The sequence below is a fragment of the Nannobrachium achirus genome (genome assembly GCF_963921795.1).
Source record: "Nannobrachium achirus genome assembly, chromosome: 10".
NCBI classification, from domain to species: Eukaryota; Metazoa; Chordata; class Actinopteri; order Myctophiformes; family Myctophidae; genus Nannobrachium; species Nannobrachium achirus.
In genome coordinates this window covers 36026286-36044825 of record NC_137819.1, presented here as the reverse complement: position 1 = coordinate 36044825, position 18540 = coordinate 36026286, and the positions used below count along the sequence as shown (strand labels likewise).

At 43.8% G+C, this 18540-nt stretch overlaps 2 protein-coding genes across 2 annotated transcripts; one reads left to right on the top strand and one right to left on the bottom strand.

Annotated features, from left to right (window-relative positions):
• Nucleotides 1–314: 314 nt before the first annotated feature.
• On the top strand, nt 315–2993 carry LOC308293012 (ATP-dependent clpX-like chaperone, mitochondrial; the record flags this gene model as incomplete). Its single annotated transcript, XM_080735437.1, has 2 exons — nt 315–369; nt 1624–2993. 2 exons carry the CDS (start codon nt 315–317, stop codon nt 2991–2993), a joined length of 1425 nt encoding a protein of 474 aa, XP_080591563.1.
• Nucleotides 2994–4567: 1574 nt separating this feature from the next.
• On the bottom strand, nt 4568–17390 carry LOC308293011 (cyclic GMP-AMP synthase; the record flags this gene model as incomplete). The annotated part of the gene is made up of 9 exons (XM_080735436.1): nt 4568–4615; nt 5364–5610; nt 6724–6846; nt 6974–7073; nt 7722–7875; nt 8589–8719; nt 13103–13328; nt 13866–14113; nt 17300–17390. The coding sequence occupies 9 exons, from the start codon at nt 17388–17390 to the stop codon at nt 4568–4570; spliced, it is 1368 nt and encodes a 455-aa protein (XP_080591562.1).
• Nucleotides 17391–18540: the final 1150 nt, after the last annotated feature.

Below are 18540 nucleotides of genomic sequence, written 5' to 3'. Positions count from 1 at the left end.
AGGGATTTGAATTAGGTGACATCATCAAAGTTATTTCATGATGCGTTGAATGGTAGAACTGTGGATGCAGCCAAATACTTGCTTTATTTCACAGCCTCACAGGGATTATGTTGACCTACACGTTTAGAACAGCGATGGGATTGTTTTTAGTCTCTTCGCGCATTCGTTTGCCCATTTTAGGTAGGCCATGTATAGGCCTACCTGAAGTGCCACTGACCAGAAAAGTGCCAGTGAGATCATTCTCAGAAACATCTGTGTATTTTTCATCAAGAGGCAAAGATGGTTTGGAAGGTGGCAAGAAATCGGGTGGTGAGATGAGGAAACAAGGGAGATCTGGTGGAAGCCAGCTGCGCTGTCCTAAATGTGGAGGTACTAACATCATTTTAATATCCTCAAATGGTTTTGTGAAATGTCTGAAATGCCATCATTTGATTGTTTTGCTGCCAGAGACTAACCCCAAGAAGAGTTCTGTCAATAGTGGCGTTTCCATAAAACTACTTTTTGCGCATTAACGGCTGATTCGCTAAATGTTTTTATGGAAACACTTCAATTTGCGAATAAACTTTCATTATCCGCAAAAAAGATTATACGCTTGGAGGAGGAGGATTTTGAGGCTTAATCGGATAAACTAAATGCCCAAAAGTGAATGGAAACGGGTCAGACAATACATTCGAATAAAGTATGACGTTCTGGTCCATATCGTCCTCCTATATAACACTTTCCCCCGCCGCTTAATTAACGTCCATTGTACAGCGTTCGTCAGAGAAAGACAGCTGCTGATCGACAGATCTCTCTCTCTCTCTTTCTCCCTCTCCATCTCTCCCTCCCTCCCTCTCTCTCTCTCTCTCACTCACACACATGTACAGGCGCGCGCACGCAGCCACCCACGCACACACTTTTCATACAGGTTTGTTTTATATCAGCAGAAATATATCCAGATAGTCCATAGACTGTAGAAAAATAGAGATAGTCACTACCAGCATGGGAACAGCGCACGGGTGACGGACTGACTCGCTATATGTTGCTCTTGCAAGTACACGCCCACTGCCTGATCTACAAACCCTACAACGTAGCGTGGAGGGACACAGTTTGATCTTGGAAATCTACTGTTCCGTGCGCCACACAGTCATACGACTAATCATAAATCAGGCACCATGGCATGAGAAGCAGACAGCACGCAGACCAGTTTAGCAGCGGAGACGGAGAGAGAGGGTATAAAAGTCAGAGAGAGTAACAGAGGCATGGATGGAAACGTGTAAAAGTGAACTCATCGTCAAAATGGGACACAAATTCCTTATTGAAGCGTTTTTTCCTCCATTGCGCGAAGCAATGCGATGGTGTGTTGTGTGGATAATACGTTAATGTGTTTGTGTGCGTGTGCGTGCGTGTGTTGCAAGGCGAAGCTCTCAGAACAGCCCCGTGACATTTTGTATTCATTATTGTGTCGCTTGTCGCTCTTCTTCTGCAGTTATAGAATGTCGTAGGACTGAAAAGGTGCGCCACCTATTGGTTTTCCAAACGAACTACTACCCTTATTCGAATGACACCCGCAAATGGAAACGGGCTAAATTCACTTAGTCTAAATGCGCATTTCTGATAATACGCTTCCCTAATGCGCTTAAGTTTATGGAAACGCCACTTATGACGCTGTTAAATTTGACTTTCAGCAAAAGAAACCTCCTCCGCCCAAAAAGATCTACGCCTACCTTGATAAACATATTATTGGACAGTCTTATGCCAAAAAGGTAATGGCGGTGGCTGTGTACAATCACTACAAGCGCATATACAACAACCTTTCTGACGCTAGTGCTCAGCTACAGCTGGAAACAGAGAGACAACAAGCCTTGACTCAGGTGCTGCTGGCAGCTGGGATACATCCCATTCCCTATGGCATAGGGAACATAGGTTACCAACACCTCCCCCAGGAGAAGAAAGGGATAGAGATCCTAGACTCCCATCCCACTGATATTAAACTAGAGAAGAGCAACATAGTACTGCTGGGGCCCACTGGGTCAGGCAAAACTCTCATAGCTCAGACGGTTGCCAAATGCCTAGACGTGCCTTTTGCCATCTGTGACTGTACAACGCTAACTCAGGCGGGTTATGTTGGAGAGGACATAGAATCTGTCATTTCAAAACTTCTCCAAAATGCCAACTCCTCTGTTGAGAAAGCACAACAAGGTATTGTGTTTCTAGATGAAATCGACAAGATCGGCAGTGTCCCTGGAATGCACCAGCTGAGGGATGTAGGCGGAGAGGGAGTACAACAAGGACTACTGAAACTCCTGGAAGGCACTGTTGTCAGTGTCCCTCAGAACCCCAAGAAGCTGCGCGGAGACATGGTCCAAGTAGACACTACAAACATCCTGTTTGTAGCTTCTGGGGCCTTTAACGGACTGGACAAGATAATCAGCAGGAGGAAAAATGAAAAGTCTCCACTAGGGTTCGGTGCTTCGCCTGTCATGGGTCAGGGCCGGGGATTGGCAGCAGGGGTTGCCAACAGTGCTGGAGAGTTGGACGCAGTGCGGGAGAATGTGGAGAAAGACCATCTTTTGAGGCATGTGGAGGCCAGGGACCTGTTAGATTTTGGAATGATCCCAGAGATTGTTGGCCGTCTGCCTGTAGTGGTGCCCTTTCATAACCTGGATGAGGACACCTTGGTGCGCATCTTGACTGAGCCTTGTAATGCTCTGGTTCCCCAGTACCAGGCCCTCTTCAGTATGGAAAAGTGTAAATTGATTGTCACCCCTGAGGCCTTGAGGTCCATTGCAAAGATGGCTTTGGAAAGAAAGACTGGTGCTCGTGGTCTTAGGTCTGTCTTGGAGAAGCTGCTGCTCGATCCAATGTATGACGTGCCACACTCTGACATCATGGCTGTAGTACTGAACAAAGAGGCTGCTGAAGGGAAATCTATGCCCAGATATATTAAAGAACAAGTGAACGAGTCTCTGAAAGAAAGAGAGCCAAAGCAGGCAGATGAGGCCAAAAACTGATTATGCTGAGGAGCCAAACAAAAATCGCACCCGTGCGAAGAGAGCGGTGCAAACGAATTCCTGCAAGGGCGCATGTGAAAATCAGTGTTGATATGATGTGTTGATATCAATATGACTTGTGTATGATGTCAGACTAGAGGCCTGGTCGGATTATATAAGGTTTTGTATGCTGTACATTTTTTTACATGGAACATAGATGAGATGAAGTTTCAATTTTGTTGAGGTCTCTGGGATATGGGATAATAACATGTCAACATAGCACGGACCAATCAAAGACAGTGAACGGTTCTAGTTTTTAGGATAAACGCGCTTTAAGCTTATGTGAGCTATGTGTTACCTGAGACCTGTGACAATAACCACAATCTGTGCGAGTGTGGTTACTATCTCAGATCAAAGGTAATATTCAGCTCGTATGAGTTGAATTTATGATGGTCCGTGCTGACGTTATGATTGTGGTTATAACACGGACAAATCAAAGGCCGTGAACGGTGCTAATTTATTTGTTAAACGCGATGTGAAACTGGCGAACCAATCACAAGCCTCTGTGTCCATGACATTATGGTCAAACTGGTGTTCGATTGGTCTGTTCTGTTTGCCAGACCCATGAAATGGGTAGGCCTACATAAGCAAATGTCGGTCCGGGTTTTCTATATAATATATGATGATGACATGATGATGACATGCCTACAAAAGGCATGATGTCATAAATGATGATGACAGACAGGGGGTTGGCAGAACCGGGGTCTGGCACAACCAGGTTGACCTGGTCTAGTTTCTTAACACATGACATCGTGATCAGAACATCTTTTGGTTGGTCCGTGCTGACGCCATGGTTAACATGAAGTGAAACATAGGAGCAGTTTGCACCGCTAAAAAAATACAGTGTACCTGTCCTGTACACAAATGTTTTTTATAATAGATAGAAGTGAATTGTATTTAAGGGGAACTTGTTACACCTGCACCTCCTGGTTCACTAACATCCTTAAGAATAGACAAATGTCCAGCCCAGATCTCATCTTCTCCCTGCTCATTTTATTGGAGGTTCTAAAAAGTGTATGATCCAGAGTGTGCAAGTACTGCGTTCGGTGGCGTATCTGTCACGTATCTGTCTGTGTTTATGCCCGTAGCCAATGAGGGACCAGCATTCTTGGTGATGTCACCATCAACAAGTGCGGCCTGATATAAATAACAAGGTGCGCTCTGCTGGCGCACAAGTAGGCCATACTGTACATGGCCATGAGGGCACAAGACGCAAGTTGGCACCTCGACAGAGTGCAGTCTAGTTCCGGACAGATTTGTTTCATAAAGGTATCGAAAACATTTTAGGAAAGGTTTTTACAAAATGTTATTTACGTTTTGTGGACACACTTTACATTTTTTAAGTTTTCTCGTTTCTGATCAAACAAGATCCAAATCCTGCTTGCCATTTACAAGGGATCAGCCTGGGATGAGTGAGGGATCATTTTGATATTTTGAATGTAGACTACAGAATTAACAAAAGTGCCATTAATTTAAATAAACCTCAGCAAAGTAGCATACAGGTAAAGCAACCATTTGAAAATAAATCTTAACCCCTAGCCGGCCCCTCCTAAGGCTCCTCTGTGGGTAGCACTCAGGTGTAGCTGAAAACAGAATTTCCCCCGCGGGATGAAGTTGGTCTAATTGTTATTATTATTATTATTATATGCATTGCAAGGTTGCTTTCCGTGCTAATTGGAATTCTTTATTATTAGGAATAACCCCTTGAGGTGAACCTCAAGGGGAAAGAAAGAAAGAAAGAAAGAAAGAAAGAAAGAAAGAAAGAAAGAAAGAAAGTCAACACTGCCATCTAGTGAACTTCTTTAGAGCATTTCAGGACTGTAGGTTTTAGGCATTAATATATTCACTGGAGTCAGAACTTCTATTCTAAGTTATCTTTATTGCATTTCTTGTTGGCTCTTAACTCATATTCCTGTGTTTCACTGTTGCTGCTATGACACTTGACTTTCTCCCCAGGAAACAATAAAGTTTTATCTTTTATCTCATATTCAAAAATACCATACTGTACCAAAATAAATCAATAAAAAGACAGATTAATATAAAGCAGCTGAAAATAAAACACAGACAAATCAACGTCAATGTAATTGTCAACTGTCTCTGATATGACAAAAATGAATAAACAGAACAAATGTATTTAATTGTAGAAAGTAATGGAATATTCATCTCGATCCGTTACACAAATAATAGGACAGAGCTCAAAATGATGACAAATGTCACAAGGATTTTCATCATGAACCCAATATTAAAACAATTGGCCGTGGCCACAATCTGGGGCTGTGAACTGGGAGTGGGAAGGCTGTGACTGGTTATACATGCAGTGGTTTTCACAACCAGTTCCACCAGTGGCATTGTGGGAGATGGCAGCTTTAGGAGGGGCAGGCCTTGTCTCTTCTGTTCCTCCAGTGCCTCAGTTAAAAAGGCCAGCGTTTTGCGAGGGAAGGTGGATGGCGAGAACAGATTGCAGCTTGGCACAAAGAAATGAGGGAGTAGACCGCTCCGGGCATGGGCCTGTAGGGCCCAAAGAAGAAATAGGAAGCAGGCAGGGAGCTGTTGGGGAGCCCACTGGGAGTCTTTGAACCTGAGGGGTAGGAATAGGTAAGTAGGCAGGTAGGTAAGCAGGTAAGCAGACAGACAGACAGACAGACAGACAGACAGACAGACAGACAGACAGACAGACAGACAGACAGACACACACACACACACACACACATAGGAACATTTATTATGGCAGCCCAGGAACTACACACACAGTAGCTGGTACCTCACACACTACACAGTATTCATAGTACTAGTAAGACGCCTCAGGGCGACATGCACGCCAATTCTTAGCCATCTGGCCAATGATGTATATCAGATCAGTTACCCATATATGGAGACCCCTGGTACACATATATGGAGATCCATGTACTGTATGGTTGGTACATCAAACAGAATCCCCTTTATGCCCATATATGGAGATCCCTGATGTCATCAATATTAATATTTAATTAACAGGACTTCATATGGGAATGCCCATATATGGAGGGAGACAGCCCATATCTGTGTGGCTGGTTCAGACAGGGATCTCCATGTATGGGCATAAAAGGGATTCTGTTAGAGTTGTTCCCATAACATCACAACATACAATCCCTTTTAGACATGGAGATCCCTATCTGAACCAGCCACACAGATATGGGCCATGTCTTGGCCATCTGGCCAGTGATGTATCAGGGACCTTCATACGGTATGGGCATAAAAGGGATTCTGGGGAATACCCATGGACTTTTACATAGGTGATGTCACCTGTGATATCATATACCGGTATATGATGTGTCAGGGGAACCTGACACAACATGACATGACCTTCAGAGATACACGGATACGTGGACAAGATGTGCCGGTTTTCATAGTAAACTAAATGCTCTACATATACTCACACATACAGATACATGTGTACACAGACACCCACACGTACACAGAACACGCACGCACAGTATAACATTTAGACTTAGGTAGTAATATGCAACACAGCACCTATAACAAAGGCACCTACAGTACATGGAGCATTTTCTCATGTTGCTGCAATGTCAAAAAGTCAAAACCCAATAGAATATGTACCAATCCTGTGTTTCTTACTGCTGTTGCTGCTATGACATCTGGATTTCTCACCTGATCGAACAAGGTTTATCTTATCTTATCTTGGACATGGTACCTTATGGATAAGGTGTGGAGGAAGGCGGTTTTCCCGTGGTAGGAGTGGAGAGCATCCAGCTCATCAGGGAAGCGTTGCTTCAGTCCTTCAATCAGACACTTGAGAAGCTTGAAGCACTGTTTACTGTTGGAGACAGGAAGAGAAGACTAAGAAGAAGACTAACCACAGTGAGTTGGGAGCTATGTGTGCAGCCTTTGTTAAAAATCATATAAATAGACCCAATGACCCACGCAGAGCGCATGAATCTCACCGACAGCATTTGGTGGCAGGTGTCTCACAGCAGGTCTTTTTGTTACCATGGGACTTGATTATATCTTTCTCAACGTGAGAAAATGATATCCTCCAACTCTCTAATAAAGGAAGACAACAAACAAAATCAATAACTATGTTCTGCCCGAGGTTCCATCTGATTCTTCCTAGCAAAGGTATGAACATAAATAAACTAGTAATACACCTGAAACACACATGCAGTGACCTGAATAGGAAACTATTCTGTATTTTTTGGTGTAAAATCACACTTGCTTTAGTGCTTTAGTTAAATAGGATCGATGCATTTGTGAAGGATGAAGAAATTGTCTAATGTGAATAAATGTTTACTGGTTCAAATCCTTTGTTGATTCTGGGAGAATTGCTTTGGGGATAATGAACAGAGACTTGCTCAAAGTGCCATTGAGTAAGACTCAGTAGCCACCAGTAAAGGACCATGGTTGATCTTGGCAGCTCTCAGTTGTGAAAATGGCTTTTTCTGAGCGTTTATTTGACAAATAGTGGAGAGAGATGGGAAACATATGAGAGAGAGAGAGAGAGAGAGAGAGAGAGAGAGAGAGAGAGAGAGAGAGAGGGAGAGCAGGGGACTAGGGGAGTGACATGCAGCAAATGGTCTGGCCTGCTCGGATAGAACCGAGCACTCGCCACTAGGTGCCAGTCCCGGGATCAGGCTAAAGGGACGCCCAAATACCTCTAATTTCTAAGAGATAACAGTAGCAGATTGGTCAAACCTTTGGCTGCCTCACTGAGGTTGCGGCCCTTAGGTCTCTTAGGTACAAAGTAGCAGATATTACTGGTTATAACGCGTCGGGCCTTCTTTCCTAACCAGTTGTCCACATCAGGGCCATTGCGAAGATCAACAGGCCAGCCCTGTGAAGGGTGGATCTTCAAAGCACAAAGAATGTAAATTACTGTTCCAAAGTAAAATAACTTTATAATTTTCCTTCATTGTCACCCAATTTACACTTGCGTGATCTTGTCACTGCTGACTCCTACTGGTTGATCTTTGGACTGGTTGATCAGAGGCATGGTATTGAAACCACATGCCTCCTCCGATACATATGGAATCACCCACCTCTTTTCACCTGCCAGTAGAGAAACACTAGAGAAACACTGTTCTACATGGCCTCCTGGTGAAGCTAGCTTCAGCAGGAGGCCATGCAAAACAGTGTTTCTCAAACTTTTACATGTCAAGGTCCCCTTAACTCTGACAGTATACAAATGTGTACGCTGTCAGAGTTACAGACTTGTATGGGTCAATTTAGACCCCCATAAAGGGACCCACAGAGTCCCTGGAATCCACTTTGAGAACAACATGTGGAAGAACACCCTTTGTCTTATAGTTCAACACCACTGCTTACAGACACCCTTGACCAACCCGTAGGAGTCAACTCAAGTCCAATTTATTCATAAAGAACATTGAAAACAACTCTTGTTGACCAAAGTTACCAAAGATAATTACTCTACATTCTAAAACATTGTTACAGATTAGATTTTAATTTAATTACACATTTAATACATTTAATACATTACAATTAATACATTTTAAAATAATAACATTTCATTTTACGTATAGACCCCAACACCTTAATCCTCACCCCCATAGCAGGAACCACATCCACAGAGAGCAGCTCCTCACTGCGATTATTGACCTCAAACAGAGACAAGGTCACAGCTGGAGAGTGGATCCGTTTTCTGTTGACCACCCAGTTATAGCATTCATGAGGCACTAGAAACAAGGGGCAAGAATTGATTCACAGAATTGCAAACTTTGGAGGTGTAGCAGATTCAAAAAAGGATAACATATTACTGTTCCTTTTCCCTGCCTAAGAACCCCTTTTATGCTGAATAAAACACTGAAAATTGGAGGTGTAGAAGATACACAAACAAGTACACAAACCTTACTAATGGTAATCTATCTATCTATAAATGCGAGAAGTCTCTGCGTGTGTGTCTGTCTGTCTGTCTGTGTGTGTGTCTGTAATCCGCGTATCTCGAGAACCGTTCGTCCCACCGGCTTCAGATTCGGCGCGCGCGTTCCCCGCCGCGGCACGGAGTGCAGTGCCGGGTCTCGACCCGACCCGACGCGCGGTTTTCCCGAACCGGCGCGAAACGTTCGGAATCTCCTTATGCGGGGTTGATTGTTGACATCAGGCTGTTCCGGAGGAAATCGGCGCAAGCGCTGACTCATTGTGACATCACTCATAAAAGGCTCTGACATCACGTACGCCACATGAGTCAACAAAAAATCTCTGAATATCTCCATATATAGCATATATGGGCATAAAAGGGCATAAAGGGACACAGACAGACGGATACAGAGATCTCCATAAATGGGCATAAAATGGACGCAAATGGCATATATGGGCATAAAATGTACGCAGAATCACAAAGATCTCCATATACGGGCATAAAGGGACACAGACAGACAGATACAGAGATCTCCATATATGGGCATGAAATGGACGCGAATAGACAGATATCTCCATATATGGGCATATATGGGCATACAATGGACCCAGAACTATATCTGCAGTGATCTCCATATATGGACATAAAATGGACGCTGACAGACAGACAGACAGATAACAGATATCTCCATATATGGGCATAAATGGACACAGGCAAACAGATGGTCAAAACGGGTCCTATGACAACAGGTATAATGGGGTTTGCATTAAAGGGCGGGGCATTCATTCCCTATTTACATCGTTCCCGAGTTGGCCAGGTCCAGCTTCTAGTAATGATAATAATGATTGCGACCGTAGGTCGCATTTACTACCAAAACCTCCACGGGCTGTCTGTCAGTGAGTCAGTCAGTCCGTCACACTTTTGCCCTGCTCATATCTCCACAACCGTTGCCCCCATCCATGCCAAATTTTGCACACACACTCCTTGACTGCCAAACTACAACCTCCAAGGACCCCCGGAGCCCCAGGGACCCCCAGGTCCCTGGGGGACCCCCAGATGTAAAAAATGACCAAATGTGCTCACACGTCACACTTTTTCCCTGCTTATATCTCCGCACCCGTTGACCCGATCCATGCCAGATTTTACACACACACTCCTTGCCTGCCAAACTACAACCTCCAAGGGCCCCCGGAGCCCCAGGGACCCCCAGGTCCCTGGGGGACCCCCAGATGTAAAAAATGACCAAATGTGCAAAAATGACCAAATGACCACCCCAACGGGGCTGCTCACGGGGAATTCCCGGGGACCACCGACTCCTGGTGCTCCAGAACGGATGCAAAAGTGGTGGCGCCCCCAGTGGAGGACCCCCTGCCACTGCAGCGCACATAAAATGCCGTAACTCGGGCTAGGAGCGTCCGGGAGAGCCGGGGCCGGTACCTATTCGTCCGCCAAGGCAACGCGGAGACCCCACCCCTCATTTCTCACATGGCCCTATTCTAGCGCCACCTTCAGGCCGATTTTTAAAACACATTTTTGGACACTGCTCCTACAGTTTTTGCCCTAAAATCACGAATATCACTACACAGCATGTCTACACTCATGTCATCAACATGGATCAGGAAGATTTGGGAAAAACAAATTTTTGCCCTATTTGTGGAGATAAGCCACCTACGGTCGCTTATCTCCCGATTAGGGAGTCTTACTGGTAATAATAATTATAACTAGAAGCAGCGCTCTTCCGAGCACAGGTCTCCACCAGGCCAGGCGTCCTGGTGGTGCTACTGTATAATAGGCCAATGTAAAAAGGGTGGCATATGTTCTTCACCTTAGACCTTTCATTGCAATCTAATTGCTAAAGTCTACCTGCTGGTGGCGCTATAACAGGCCAATGTGAAAAGGGTAGCATTTGTTCCTTGACATAGTGGGAATATGTGTGGCAAATTTCACGGTAATCTCAAGCTGCGTTGATGATTTGAGGCATTGATGATTTGAGGCATTTTGTTCAAAAACGGAGCAATCCTGCAAACTTTGGAAGCTAATATTAGCCAATCAGGATAGAATATGAAATATCAGACGGATCAGACTTGATCACATGACTATAGAGATACTGTGTACCTATTTGTGTTATTTTTGGATAAAATCTGAAGGAGTAATATCCAAAAATGTGTTTTACATAAGATGGCCTCAAACGTGGCGCTATAAAAGGCTGATGTGAAAAATGCAGTGAAAAGGTTTTTCCTTGGCCTCTAGGGAGTGCGCTTACAAAGTTTGAAACTGATCGGTGGAGTTATAGGTAAAACCACAAATCGGCCTGTTATAGCGCCACCATGAGGCTAATTTCAAAAATTTGAAGTGGCATTTCTTCCTCGACCTAGTGGGAACGTGTGTGCGATTTCATGATATTTGCACTTTGCGTTAAACTGATCGGTGGAGTTATAGGTAAAACCACAAATCGGCCTGTTATAGCGCCACCATGAGGCTAATTTCAAAAATTTGAAGTGGCATTTCTTCCTCGACCTAGTGGGAACGTGTGTGCGATTTCATGATATTTGCACTTTGCGTTTGGGATTTGAGGCATTTTGTTCAAAACGGCTCAATCCTACAAACTTTGGAAGCCAATCTTAGCCAATCAGGATGAAATATGCATGATCCGTGTCGATCACATGACTGTCGAGATACTGCCTACCGATTTGTAGGATTTTTGGACAAAATCTGTAAGAGTAGTGCACAGAAATGTGTTTTGCGAACATCGGCCACTAGGTGGCGCAAGAAAAGGCCCATTTGAAAAAATTAGGGCAGAGGTTCTAGATTGGCATCCAGGGAATGTGTGTGCTCACTTTGGCAGCGACCGGGCCAACGGCGACTGAGATTAGGTGCACACAAACCTGCGAGGACACACGGACGGACGGACGGACGGACGGACGGACGGACGGACGGACGGACGGACGCACGGACGGACACACGGACGGACGAAGGGGAAAACATACTCTCCCCCATGCCTTCGGCTGGTGGAGACAATAATAACCAGTAAGACGCAGAAGGTACCCCCTGGTACCCATATATGGAGATCCATCACAAATATGGGCTTAATATTGATGACAGGGATCTCCATATATGGGCATAAAAGGGATTGGTTCGCCTGGCATCACAGGGATCTCCATATATGGGCATAAAAGAGATTTGGTTCCCCTGGCATCACAGTGATGTCAGAGTGTGATGTCAGAGCGTAAGACAAGCATTAGCCATACATACAGACAGTCACCATGTGACAGGTTCTGATTGCGACCGTCAGGTCGCAGTTACTACCAAAACCTCCGTCAGTCAGTCAGTCAGTCAGTCAGTCAGTCTGTCTGTCTGTCCGTCACGTCACCCTTTTCCCCAACTCATATCTCTGCCACCGTTGCCCCAATCCATGCCAAACTTTGCACACACACTCCTTGCCTGCCAACCCACAACCTCCACCCCTCCAGGGATCCCCGGAGCTCCAGGGACCCCCAGGAACCCCCTTCCGCCGCCGCCAAAAAGTGCAAAAATGACCAAATGACCACCTGTTCACAGGGAATTCCCAGGGACCACCGACTCCTGGTGCTCCAGAATGGATGCAAAAGTGGTCGCACCCCCTAGTGGAGGACCCCCGCCACTGCAGCGCACATAAAATGCCGTAACTCGGGCTAGGAGCGACCGGGAGAGCTGGGGCCGGTACCCACGCGTCCGCCTCGGCAGCGCCAAGAGAGCCGTCAACATGAATCTGTCCCATATAGCGCCACCATCAGGCACATTTTTTCAAACACATTTTTGGACACTGCTCCTACAGATTTTGCCCTAAAGTCACGCAAATCGGTACACAGTATGTCTACACTCATGCCATCAACATTGATCTGTCCCATATAGCGCCACCATCAGGCTGAATTTTTCAAACACATTTTTGGACACTGCCCCTACATATTTTGCCCTAAAATCACGCAAATCGGTACACAGTATGTCTACACTCATGTCATCAACATGGATCTGTCCCTTATAACGCCACCATCTGGCCGATTTTTTCAAACACATTTTTGGACACTGCTCCTACACATTTTGCCCTAAAATCACGCTCGCTTATCTCCCGATTAGGGAGTCTTACTGGTACTAAACTATTCAAATCCAGGGCTTTTCATCTGACTTTGCAAGGAGGTAATAATTAGATCAATAATCAGAGAACCTTGGTAGGTGCGGAGGAACTTGCGGACCAGTCGGTGTATCTCATTTAGGAATTTGCTTGCTGAGATGGTGAGTTTGTTCTCAAGCAGAAAGGCCTGCATGGGACTGTTTGTGGCCTGGGACAGATCGAGCTGGTAGAACAGGCCAGTTGAGTCGACCTTCGTCATTTTGAGGCGTGAAGTAGGCTGCATCTTCAGCATCATGTCAAACTCATTTGGGGTGTGTATCTGGAGAGGAGACAGAATTGCAAGTGGAGAAAACATTTAAGGTTGCAAATCTTATATTAACCTCCTGTTCTCTCTCAATATGTACTCTGTGTGTGTGTGTGTGTGTGTGTGTGTGTGTGTGTGTGTGTGTGTGTGTGTGTGTGTGTGTGTGTGTGTGCCCTTTTAAACCCTGTGTGTGTCAATAAACTCCACCCTTAATTGAAACAAGGATGATACTGCCCTAGTAACAGGTCTCTTGTTCACACTTTGTCTTTCGGGTCTATTGTCAAACTTGTCATGTTATACTCACACTCAAATAAACCTGACCTAAAAGAGAACAATACGAGCTCTAATCCTGTTTCCATGAAAAGAAAAGAAAAATGGATTTCCATGCCATTCAATTCTATTTTAGGGCCGGCCATGTACATTTTTTCTATTTCATTTTGAGACAGGCTATTTGCCTACTATATTATACATCATATTAGAGTAACCTGATAGTCATAAGTTTCCTTCCTTCTTGCTTCATAAAATCAATAATGCTTTATAGAGTGCATGAACCTTCACGATCTCAAAGTAGCTGCCAGCATTCAGGAAGGCAGGAATGCATGACTGAAAATAAGGCTGGTCGTCATTTTTCTTCAGGAACTTCAGCAGGTTGGTACGGAAATCTTTGATGATTCCTGCGGCCCACTGGCGGTCTCTCTTACGGATCCTGAGGTCTTGGGCGCTGAGTCTAATCCAACGGGCCAGCTCTGGGGTTATGGCCTCAACAGGCTCATATGCCAATGCCACACTCGTCTTCTCAGCTAGGAAGAGAAGCACAAAAACAAGCACATTTATTTTTTTTAAGATTTGTTTTTGGGCTTTTATGCCTTTATTGATAGGACAGTAGACTGACAGGAAATGGGGAGAGAGATGGGGAGTGACACGCGGCAAAGGTCATCCGGAATGGGAATCGAACCAGTGGCCGATTATCAAATCAAATACTTGGGGACTTTGACTTCCCTCCTTGGGAGTTCAGACTAGCAAGTTATCCTTGGGAGAAGGGACTTCTGAGGACGGGAGGACGGGAGGAGGGTAGTTCTGCTATTGGTATAGCAGCATACTCAATGATGTCACAGTCTCAGCTTGCTTCAGGGCATTCCACTGTTTCTTTGAATAGGCCTATATTCTGGGCAGATCTACGTCGGACGCATTCAGCAGTAGATCTGTTCTTTTGTTCCAACAGAGGATAAAATGTGCTCATTCAACAGTCATTGTGCACTTTACAACTAAACATATTAGAAAAAAAAAACTAAAAAAAACTAAAATAAAACACAACACTGGCTCTGTTCTTTCTTTCCTTTTTTCGAAATGTCAACCTACTGTTATACAGTATATTGTTTTTTAAAAAGCGTACAGAAATGTGCATATGAATATCCTATATTATTAGCCGAATTTTAAATATAATATAGCCCACTGTGTGTACAGCCCTGGGTGATTATCGTATTATGCCAATTCTCACGGAAATCTTACTGCAAGTGGCCAAAAATGTAATAATGAAAAATAAAGTCAGATATAACATCTAAGCTACTCTTCAATAAATGACTTTTCAGGGCTTAATTTGCATTGACAATAAAACGAAATATGAAATACTGAAACAGCAATTCATTTGTTCATTCAAGTGTAGCCTATATTAGGTCAATATAATTGTAAAATTGATTGATTGAATATAATGAAATTAAATACTGCAGAGTATTTTAAGCATCAAAGCCAACAGTAAAAACAAGTTGTGGGAGATTGCACATACTGTAGTGTAGATGGTGCTGTTTAACAGTTTATTGACAGAGAAGCAAGAGAAGAAGAAATGGTGAAAGGCATTGTGGGTAATTTGCTATGAGAAGTCTGTGCAAAGAGATTCTATAATCTCTTTGGTCTGTGCAAGTCTTGTCCAGAGCAGACTTGGTAAAGTGGGAGGATCGGGGCGGATCAAGTCTACATCCTGGTATTTTGCAAAGAAGGTCTCAGCAAGAAGAGTCACCAACGTCATTTTCGTCATTTTAGGCTCCATGGGACGCCGCCATGACACTTTGGGTGGCGGAAGTGCCACCCAAAATAACATTAGCGTCACTTCCGCCACCCAAAAGTGTCATGGCGGCGTCCAGGCGGGGTCCCATGGTGTGCCAACTTCCGGGTGTTGTCCCTTCCTGCCTAACCTTCCTTGGTATTTTGTCTCTACTTGCTCAGATGCAGACTTGAGGATTGGAATGGTACTTGGCAGCGACTGATGACGTATCACAAGTTCACAAGGAGGCAAGTAGAGACAAGTAGGGATATTGAGAAAGACCCAGTGTCATTGCCAGGCATCCATGCCTATGTGGCAATACCTAAGTGGTATGCACCTGGACCAGTAGGCCAGCGGGCACCCCCCAAAAACCAAAAAAACAAGCAATTTATAATGCTTATGCTTAAACTTTTAAGGGGGCATTGGGCCTTGCTCAAATACAGTAGTCAAAGGTTGGGCACAACAATGTGATCATGAACAATTATTTGTTCGTACCCTCTACTACAAAGTTCTGTGTTTGGGTTTTGCATTTATACAGAAAATCAGTTATCTTCAATCAGTGCCACGGACATATGTCAAAGTATTGATTAGCCCTCACTGTTTACTGTATGATCAATCAATCAATCAATCAATCAATCAATCAATCAATCAATCAATCTTCATTTGTCACATCACATTACATGTAATATGGGTGAAATTCTTGTTTGTGCAAACCCATCATTCCAGTGAAAAACTCCCGATGCACCTGTATCATTTGCCTGGTCGGAGGTGTGGCAGTGGTTTGAACAGATCATGGCTAGGGTGGTGGATGTCCCTGATGTCCCGGCCGGTCCAGGCCGGCCATTAGGAAAAAAATGAAAATAAAATGTCGGCCTTCGTTCCATTTTGGGGGCTGGGCGGCCAACAAAGTAAATCGTCACTGTCGGGCAGAAACCTTGTATCTCCAAGTTTCAAGTTGATACATTTTTTCGCAAAGCAAAGCCCTGCTTCATCATACAAGGCCGTTGCACAAAAGTAGTGAAAACAGCAGATCTACAAGCACACAACGCCTCGCGGTGCGAGGCGTTGTGTGCTTGTAGATCGGCTGTTTTCACTAGTTTAAATCATTTTTAAAATGATAAATACAAAAGAAACGGTTTTGGAAATACAAGTTTTCCACCCGACAACGACGAAATATAACTCATGTACAGTAATTGGCCCACTGGCTTGTCATGATCTGAAATGGCAAATTTTGAGTAGCAGCAGCGCTATAGAGAGAGATCGCTCTCTATAGCGCGCAATGATCCAACCTCTCCAACTCTTTTTTTCCGGGCTGAATCAGGGGCCCAGCATGTCCCTGGATCCTGGGACCCCCAGGGGTGCTTTGGGTGGGTGGTTACAGGGCAAAATCCCAGCAGGGATTACATGGGTTACAGGGGTTACATGGCCCCCAGCAAAATCTGTAACAGTTGAACCACTTGAACCTTATTTTATTACTTTGGCTATTCAGAAATAGCTGACCTACAAGCACAACGCATCGCTACGCCCAGCTTGTAGATCTGCTATTTTTGAAAATGTTAGAAAATGTGTGAAACGTGTAGAATAATTTGACACCCTTTAAACCCTATACTTACTTAGTAATTTAAAGTTTATCAAATGTAATGTTACTGTGCTTAGATAAACAATCCAAATGATTATATATTATTACAATTAGAAGAGGATATCTGTCATAGATTTTATTTCAAAAGTAAACTTCCTTATCCTGTGTAAACGGTTGCAATAAATATTTTCATAATAGCTTGTTGCAACTTGCTTGTCAGGACAACACAAGGTTGCTCTTTAAAAAAGATAGAGCTTCTAATCTAACTTCTGACATAATTTTAGTACTTTATATGTTACTTATATGGAGTCAAATAGACTCAGTTTACATGGTTGCAAGCTGGTACAGTATACAGTACATGGCACCTACCCTCCTCAGCCTCACTACCCCGGCTTGGCTGAAGATCTTTGGGTGCAGAGGAGTCTTTGGCTCTCCTCCGAGGTGGGACTGTGCTGCTCATGGTCCTCTGTAAACATGAATGCAGGCATAATAAATATTACAGAAACAGACTAATTACACAGGACATTTTGAAAATGACTTTCCAAGGATTTCCAAGGAGGAGACATCACCTTTATCTATTGCATTACATAATAAACTATACAAACAATAGAACTCAATAAATAAATACAATACAAATATTTACATTCAACGATTAAAGCGACCCTCTTCAGATATGAGACACAATACTGTCCTTGTGTACTCTATTCTAGAATAGTGATTTTTGAAATTTCCTGTATAAATAACCTGTGTCTCATTACATTAATTTGATATCCCCCTTTTTTATTTAACTCATTCATCGTTTTCATTTGTAACATGATGAATCAACAACCTTCTGCAGCTAAATGCACTCACCTCTGTTTTTTAAGCTTTTACAACAAATAGTCCATCAACAATCCTTAGATTAATATTCCAAACTCTGGGCTGCTGCGTCTGCTAGCGTTCACTTTCATTTCTCCAAAGATACCTGGGCAGGTAGAAAGTGCTGCCTTATGTAAATGAAGAACGTTAGTCTCGCCCACCCAGCTGTAATCAGCTATCAGTCAGCTCCTTTTCCTATTCGTCATTCACAGATCTGCTGATCATTATATTACACAGCCTCAACCTTTTGACCAGAGTCTGGCATAGGCTCAAATACGTAAGCCATTTACCAGGAGAGGGAGTGGGTTGTTGTCTGATTTACCACTGTTTCAGGGTTGTGGCACGAGGCGAAGCCAAAAACCCACAACCCTCGAATGGTAAATTGTCTTTTTCTACCACTTCTACCATATAATTGAAAGAAAACACAGTTGTAACTTGCAAGTTTATTTAGTTATACAACTGCAACACAACAGTGGACGGGGTCCATGAGCCAACTCAAGGTTGTTGACTGATTTACCACTGTTTTAAGCCAATCAGAATCCAGTATCTGAACATGTGACCACAAAAGTGGTAGAATTGTGATTTTATGTCTGTATTGCAGTTGTACTATTGTATCCCTATGGGAGGTTTTGCTTAAAGTTCCCTGATGCTTTGCTTAGCTTGCTTAGCAATCATGCATTTACAAAATTCAGAGAACATTTTTAAGTTTAACCGTATTCCATTTGTTGCAATAAATGGTTAAATCTACTTTG